The sequence below is a fragment of the Hypomesus nipponensis genome, chromosome 23 (genome assembly GCF_054491055.1).
Source record: "Hypomesus nipponensis isolate SF chromosome 23, ASM5449105v1, whole genome shotgun sequence".
Lineage (NCBI taxonomy): Eukaryota > Metazoa > Chordata > Actinopteri > Osmeriformes > Osmeridae > Hypomesus > Hypomesus nipponensis.
The window spans coordinates 7350241-7358570 of record NC_140383.1 but is presented as its reverse complement, the minus strand read 5'-3'; the positions used below and the strand labels follow the sequence as shown (position 1 = coordinate 7358570).

At 49.7% G+C, this 8330-nt stretch overlaps 1 protein-coding gene across 4 annotated transcripts in view; it reads right to left on the bottom strand.

Annotated features, from left to right (window-relative positions):
• Nucleotides 1–413: 413 nt before the first annotated feature.
• ptpn4a (protein tyrosine phosphatase non-receptor type 4a) overlaps nucleotides 414–8330 on the bottom strand; it is a 34911-nt gene continuing 26994 nt past the window's right edge. For all 4 annotated transcript variants that reach the window (XM_084688418.1, XM_084688416.1, XM_084688415.1 and 1 more), the window contains 12 exons: nucleotides 8093–8249; nucleotides 7780–7863; nucleotides 7407–7463; nucleotides 6770–6926; nucleotides 6195–6361; nucleotides 5461–5551; nucleotides 5256–5317; nucleotides 4844–4990; nucleotides 4572–4700; nucleotides 3965–4113; nucleotides 3648–3783; nucleotides 414–2855 (listed from right to left, as the gene is read on the bottom strand). In XM_084688418.1, coding sequence (XP_084544544.1) covers nucleotides 2619–2855; nucleotides 3648–3783; nucleotides 3965–4113; nucleotides 4572–4700; nucleotides 4844–4990; nucleotides 5256–5317; nucleotides 5461–5551; nucleotides 6195–6361; nucleotides 6770–6926; nucleotides 7407–7463; nucleotides 7780–7863; nucleotides 8093–8249 — 1573 coding nt within the window. In that variant the 3' untranslated portion in view covers nucleotides 414–2618. The remainder of the gene's footprint in view (nucleotides 2856–3647; nucleotides 3784–3964; nucleotides 4114–4571; nucleotides 4701–4843; nucleotides 4991–5255; nucleotides 5318–5460; nucleotides 5552–6194; nucleotides 6362–6769; nucleotides 6927–7406; nucleotides 7464–7779; nucleotides 7864–8092; nucleotides 8250–8330) is intronic.

The window sequence follows — 8330 nt, the reverse complement described above, 5'->3', positions numbered from 1 at the left end:
TATGACGTATCGATAAATCCTTGACCAAACTCAGAGAAAACCGTTTTCATAAACGGTGTTTTCTATATTTTAATTAAGGGCGTTATAAAAAGTGGAAAATATTATATTTAAATATTTGCTGAATGCAAATTCCTAATTATTAGAATGCACAAACATTTGCGGTAGCTATTTATAAACAAGTGTTTCCTGAATACAACTTCATAGAAAATGTAAGTCTTGTCAATAACGCAATAAAATAAAATGATACCACCCATCATAGTCGTGATTCCGGCACTGTCATTTGATTGTCATCTCCGTTTAACAACAGCGCGCCCCACTGGTCACAATTTTAGGGAATTTGTTAATGATCATCTTTAAGAATCACTAAGTTTATAAACACAAAGATGTGTCAATATTATAATTAAAAAAACACATTTTCAACTCACAAATGATTTTCCCTTTTATTTTAAAGATTTTTTTCATATACAACATTGTATTTACATGGTCTAGAATTATTTACACAAAATTAACAAGTGGCACTGTGTAGTTTGAAGTTTGGTTCCCTACAGGTGTCTTAAAAACAAATAAAATAAAAATAAAACATCACTTTCTGTCTCTGATGTATGCAGTAACACTAACTGCTACTCCGACACAAAGTGCTGACCTTTCCCAAGAGGCAAGAACTGGTTCCTTTACAAAAATATAAATCAACCAGCCTCAACCTCCCCTCAAACCCCCTTTTCTTTCTCCTCATCCATAGATATTTTACCATATTGACCCAAAACGACCCCATTATCCAATACCACAACACACTGAACAAAGATCCACACCAGACATGAGCGCTTACATTAGATGGCCCTGATATCCCCAAGTTGTGTATAGATGTGTCATTTGCCTCTGAGGCTCACTGTAAGAGAGAAAATGGGATTGATGTGTGATCAAAGGAGAGGATGATTCTGGAAGATTGAATAAAAACAGAATGAGTCCATTCGATGGAACCCAAGCTGAGGGGGGGGGGAGGCAGGGCCTGTTAAGCCCTCTGCATGTTTGGGATGATAAGTCACAAAGATTCAGGTTTTCAGGCAGGCTATCTCCAGACAGCTAACATGGTACCATGATAACTATCACGAGGGAAGGGAGAGCTAATGTTTACATAATGATGGGCCACAGCCATAGCAGCACCAAATAACACACAACAGAAACTGCTGCATCACAAACACACACACACACACATCACAGAACTATACAAATGGCTGCACATGAACACATACACACACCCACACACAGGCATGAAGACACTCTCTCTGACAGACAGACAGACATGGCAGTTTGGTTGTGCAGTAGAGTGCATTGGAGAGGGTGGCACTGCCTCACCTACTGAGCCTGAATGGCAACAGGTAATAACACAAAGCAAGAAACAGCCTCCACAATGAGGAGGGAACCTGAAACTATTAACAACCTGCTCCATTTCAGGAGCTCCTAATCAAAATAAGCACTCGTGTTGCCTGATGGTCTAGAATGAAACATGTACTGATTCAGTCTTGTACTATGAATGCCCAGCAGTCTGTACCTTTATCATTCTAGGCGATTATCATCTCCAATAAGAACAAAACAAAAGAATGTGCCTTGAAACCTTAAAAGTACCATTTTAATTATCAAAAAAATGGGAGAGATTATTAGTCGAATACTCTTAGTGTTGCTGGCTTGTGTTCTCTACATTCTAAAAAGACAGACACGCAAAGAAAAAAACTGTGAGAAGCAGAAATGAAAAGGTCAGTATTTCCCATTCTTAAGCTTGATTGATCTGGGAGATAGTTTTGATCCTCCTGCTCAAAACCCAGACGAAGCTACGATACGCTAACCAGCTGGAAAGTCATGCCAATAAGTCCATTGCCAATCAATGGCACCTGGCTGATCATTGCAAGTACCAGAATGTATCATCATGTTCACAGCCTCAGAGTTAGCCTGGGTTAGACAAAGTGCTCTTAGGTGTCTGTCTAATGTCAGAAATTCAACAAAAAAGCAAAACAAAAAGCACAATAAATTAAAAACACATTGTTTCCACTAAGTAAAAGAAGAAATAAAATAATCACACCACGACTTTTCTAACTATGATTTTGTTTGGAAAGCATGAAGCTAGACTCGTACTAACACACTCTTGTTCAGTGGACAGGGTTTGACACAAACTAAATCACAATAAATACTCTTTGAAAAAAAAGATACGGTTATTTCTCAATCAGCTAGAAGGACATTGAGTAAAAAGGCATGTCCGTCTAGCAGACTCACTGAGGGGGGAACCTCATTTAAAAACACTCCCTCTCTCTCTCCATCCATCCATCCATTCATCCATCCATTCATCTATCAATCCATCTATTACTCCCTCCCCTGCCCTTCTTACTTATGGCACTACAGCAATTCCATGTTTTCTTTTTTTTTTTTTTATGTTCGTACTCTTTTTTGTTTGTTTTGTTAACCTGAACACAATGTCCCTAATGGTAACTATTAAACATAGTAGGATTCTTTAGTCAATGACTTTCTGTTGTTTGTTTGTCGGTGTAAAGTGCAACAGTGCTTTGTTCTCTCTGCTGGCCCAGCCTCCAGGGCCCCTCACGGGCGACCCCAGGGTCAGGTCCAAAGGGTCAAGGGTCAGGGGTCAAGCCGTTTTCACTGGTCACACTGGTAACACTGGTCACACTAGCAACGCTAGCGTCCTCCACCTCCTCTTCCTCCTCCATCGAATCCACCACCTCCTCCTCCTCCTCATGCTGTTGCTTGTCTTCTTCAGTCTCTCTCTGGTAGAGGTTGGCCTTCAGCGGTTTGATCAGCTCCTCCTCGTACACCCTCAAGATGGCCTCACACACAAACCTGTACTGGCTCTGTAGAGAGAGAGAAGGGAGGAAGGGAGGGAGGGACGTTACACTTGAATCATCATCACAACCTCACCGTCATCAATCCTCCAGCCCAGTTATCTGGATGATGGGTCTAAAAACTGTTCCAAAACTGTTCAGAAGAGACTGACAAGACTATCGAGCATACAGAGAGACTTAAAACATCACTGAAATCAATAGACATCATTCTGAAGAGATGAGTTTCCATAGTGGACCTCCCCTCAAAAAGTTCCCTGAGTGACAAACAATGCTTCTCAGAATCTGAATGAGAAACATGTCATTCTGGTTTTAGTCTGGAATTCTATGTGGTTCCAATTTAGCAGATACGGCACAGGAAACTTACATGCTCCCCAAGCCTGGAGAAAAACCCTGTGCATCCAGCCCAAACGGGAGTCGTAGGCCATTGTTCAATGGACCATTGTTATGCCACAATAGTTTCATTCGTGATGGTAACAATTGAACGTTTACCACAGCCATTAACAATAGGGAGGGAGAAGACAATCCCACTCAATCAAGGCAAGATAATCCTCTCCAAGGAGAGGAGAGTAGACAGGGGAGGGGAGCAGGGAGCAGGGCAGTGGAGCAGGGCAGGGCAGGGGAGCAGGGGAGGGGAGCAGGGAGCAGGGCAGGGCAGGGGAGCAGGGGAGGGGAGCAGGGCAGCAGGGCAGGGGAGCAGGGCAGGGCAGGGCAGGGGAGCAGGGCAGGGCGGGGCAGGGCAGGGGAGCAGGGCAGCAGGGCAGGGGAGCAGGGCGAAGGGCAAAGGCAGAGGAGGGTTCTTACAGGGGTCTGGATCATCATGGCCCGCTGGTCCCTCATGGTTCGGACAATGTCAAGAGGTTGCACAGGCTGACCGCACTCCATCAGGCACAACGCCGTCTCCATGGTGATGAGCACTCCCGTCCGACCAATCCCCGCACTGCAAGAGGTGGAGAGGGAGAGACAGACAGGAACAAAACCAAGATCATCTGACTTCCCGAAGTAGGACACCAATTATTTTCCCATCAATAAATGGTTCCGAAGCCAAAACCACCGATGTCTTTAAGACCAATGTGCAAAGTGACAATCAGGCCCCAGAGCGTGACCCCGTGTAGTCCCACCTGCAGTGGACCACCATGGGCTCATCCTTTCCGGCTCGTTTGCTCCGCACCAGCGTCACAAAGTCCAGGAAGTCTGTGGAGTCGTCCGGAACCCCGTGGTCTGGCCAGGCCAGGTACTGGATCTGAGTCAGCTCGCGACTCTCCTCGCTCTGTAACCAAGGCAACCGCACAGACCGAAAGACAGTCAGAGGTGGCCATCCATCCACGCTTCCATGGTAACACCCAGAACAGGCGGAACAAAACGAGAAGCTGCCTCGTGAGAGTTCCATGGTAACAAAGACCCGGTATGTGCACTGCGCAAGCCAGAAAAAGAACCCACAACGGTCACCATGGAAACACTCAGAACAGCTAATCCTCGCTGGTTAAAAGTGGTTGCAACTAAAACAGCTTATTTGAGTACGCTCTCCTATCGTCACTTCACTGCTCAGACTAAATCATTTGTCTCGCGGTCACACAGTCAATAAAATCCCCCCTTTTGGAACGACGGCAACACCCTCACGCTAAAGACCACTCCATCAGATAAAAAGCTATCGAATTTGCTCCCGAACAGACTCGATGTAACCCCCAGAAGATAAGTGCCCTGCGGAGGAGAGTGAGCGCACGCTACCTCCAGGTGTGTGAGCGTCATGTCCCTGACCAGGAAGGCACAGTTGCCCCCCTCGGCGTGACAGGCCACCTGGAAGGGTCCGTAGGTGGCGCTGCAGTCTGGGTTGGGCCAGTACTGATGACACTTGACCTGGGGACAGGAGACAGGACCAACGCAACCGTCAACAACATCAACTCCTTCCCGCCGCCTTCCAAAACAACCCTCCCGGGAAGCAGGCCCTCGCTCGCTCCTTCATGTGTGTGTGTGTGTGTGTGTGTTTGGTGCTGACGTACCCGTCCTCTCTCCACCTGCGTGGTGAGCATGACCACCATGGAGGAGCCCTGTTCCCACGTCATCTGCCAGAAGTCTGGGCATGTGTTGGGCAGAGGGCCTTGGCACGCAATGTACCGGTTGATCAGACTCGACGCAGGGATCTCCATCTGAGAGGCAAGAGTACAGAAAACGGGTCTGATTTTCTCTGTGTGTGTGTGTGTGTGTGTGTGTGTGTGTGCACCACTGGGAGAGGAGGAGTGTGTGGGCAAGTGAGAATGTATCCATTTCAAAAACCTTAAAGTGTACGACTGATTATCAACCCGAGCCAGCACGCTTGAGGGCTGTTTCAGCATGGAAGAACAAAGCCTTCATCACAGGTGTGGGAGGAGCGCAGGGTTCGAAACAGGACTGGCAAAACAAAGACCCACTCACGTTGATGTAATTTGCATTGATGTAGTCATCTGTGCTTTTCAATATGACCCGAGTGGCATCATCTAAAAATAAAAATGAGGGAGGAGAAAGAGGGGAAAGAGGAGAGTTTGAATGCAGATTCACAAACTGAGCCGACGAGGACTCCGTAAACGTATCGCTAATGATGTCTTGTCGAGGCTTGAGATTCATCCGGAGAGCTACTCACAGGGCGAGATGTCTCTGTAACGGTTTTTGGAAATGTTCTGAGGTAATTTGGCACACAACATGGTCATCCCGGGCTTCTTCCTGTAGAGTTGCTGTGGGGGGGGGGGGACACACACACACACAGAGGACGACACGGTGAACCACCCCAGCTGTAGCTCTGCTAACTAAACCCAGCCTAAGGACGGAAGCAGGCATGGAAACATCTGAGAGGGGCGGTCGACATGAAGCGCCAGAGGAACACGCCGGAGATAGTCCCGCTCTGACTGCGAGGACACAATCTCTGCCTAAGCTGCTTTCGCCTGCTGAGCAGGGAATTCATAAGGAGCTGGTAAATCTTTAAGACCGCCACGTACGTGTACACACTGTACATAGGAGCACAGAGAACAACCCCTGCACTCAAATAGGACTTGAGTCTGTGTGTGCTTTCATGTGCATCTGTGTGTGTGTGTGTGTGTGTGTGTGCGCGCTGAGTATCTGTAAGTGTGTTTGTGCACGTGTTTCCTTTCCTTTGACCCTCACAGCATTGTATAACGCCCCCTCACCTCCTAATAACACACAAGGGAAGGAAGTACTTAAGGGGCATTGTGCTGAAAACAGGAAGTCATCAGAATGCGGAGGAGGAAATAATTGAAGCGGTTACACACAGGTGGAACACAGCACCTTCATTATGGAGGTGGCTGGTTTTGCCTTCACAACAACATCAAACAACAGGGGGGGGAGAGAGTTGGTACTTACGTCAAACTGGGCCAGTATGGCTCCGCTGGCCAGTCCCTCCCTCAGGGTGGCCATGGAGTCCCTCCAGGCGTCCTGGTCCAGATGGGACGGGTCCTGGGGACACTTCTCTGGGATGTACTGGAAGTCTGGCTCAGAGTCGGCCTTCTCCTCCACTACATCGTAGATGGCTGCACGGACACACACACACACACACCAGATTTACCTCCAGAGTTACTCCGAGGTGACTCCGCTCGCTGGGACGAGAACGACATGACAGTGCATCCCGTTCCTACAGGGGGAGCCAATCGCTCGTTTCTCCATGCGAGCCCTCCCTCCACCTCTCCCTCCCTCCCTCCCTCCACCCCTCCCTCCCTCCCTCCCTCCACCCCCTCCCTCCACCCCCTCCCTCCCTCCCTCACCCCCTCCACCCCTCCCTCCCTCCCTCCACCCCTCCCTCCCTCACCCCCCCCCTTCCTCCCTCCCTCACCCCCTCCCTCCCTCACCCCCTCCCTCCCTCCCTCACCCCCTCCCCTCCCTCCCTCCCTCACCCCCTCACCCCTCCCTCCACCCCAGCCGTTCACCGTGGCGAGCCTCACCGTTGGGTCTGACCAGCAGAATGAGTTCTCCAGAGTGGCTCTCACAGCTGGCCTTGATGAACATGACCACCTGGTCGTGGGTGTGGTCAGAGATGTCCCGCCCGTTGATGAGGACCACCTGATCGCCCTCGTTCAGACGGGGGACGCACAAGTCCGCCTGCAGGTGGACAGGAGAACAGGTTTGGGGGGGGGGGGGGGGGATGAATGGATGAATACCGCTCCTATGAGTCCTTACTGCAGTCACATCGTCTTCCCAGCACTCTGGTTAAGACTTCCAGTCAATGAAGACAAACACAGCCGGGTAAATTCTCAAGCACACAGAACAGTTGCCTTCTATTTTTACACAATGAGGTGTTTCAGACTAGGAGTGAGGTGATAGAGGCGGGGCTGATGAAGAGAGACAAATTCTTACAAAATTAAAAGTCTAAAAGACAAAGAAGGAATGTCTGTGAGTGTGTGTGTGTGTGTGTGTGCGCATCTGTGGTTTATGCGAGGATATAGCTCAGGAGGTTTAAAAGCCCCTCCTGTACAGTACATCACTATAGATAAAGGTGTCTGCTGAATGTAAACATCACCTTTCTGTGTGTGTGTGTGTGTGTGTTTGCGAGCGTGTCCACGCTGTGTTGCCATGACGTACCGATGTCCCCGGGGCCACCCGGGACACGATGATGGGCATCTTCTGATCTGCACCTCCCTGGAAGGAGACCAACACAGATTTACACCTCAGCTTCCTCTCCAACCCCAACCCATCCTCTCTGACCTTCCTCACGAGACCCCAGGCTGAATCCTCTCCAGCTGCGGCCTTCAGCCCTGGTCCTCAGGGCCCACCGGCCTGTATGTTTGAGCCGTTTCCCCTGCTCCGACACACTTGATCCAAGGGACTGAGGGACCAGGGTTGAGGGGCCAGGGCTGAGGGACCAGGGCTGAGGGACCAGGGTTGAGGGACCAGGGCTGAGGGACCAGGGTTGAAGCTGCTCTCCAGTACCCAGGCACAGCCCTCCGGTTCTCACCTTGACGTTGAAGCCGAAACGTCCGTTGTCGTCTGGCCTCATCTTGATCAGGACCAGATTGTCATGGGGAACAACACCGTTCAGCTGCACAGGGACACAGGACAGTCAGTCCCATGACAGCTTGGAGGGGCAGCTTATACAGTTTGGTCATAGCGGTGACTCAGACCTAAAACCTTGAGGAACAGCCTGTGGTGGGCTTTGTCGGGCTGTTGGTGTTCAATGTACCAAACCAGTGAAAACGGCAATCGCAATACCCTTGTGGCCACTGTGAAAAAAGCGGCGGGCAGTTAAAGTGGCGGTTGGGTGGTCTTACCGTGGTCTTTTCGGTTGACACGGGGACGTCATACATCTCGTTGATGTGGTTGTCAAGGAGACTCTGCTGGGAGTGGGCCTGGATTATCTGGCTCATGTTCTTCCTCGACTGCTTGGGGGGGAGGGCCGGCGGTGGGCCATCCATCGTCTCTGGAGAGCTACATGCACACACACACACACACACAACACACATTAGTTCCAGCACACCTATGACAGATGACACCATTGTGAGTCATCCA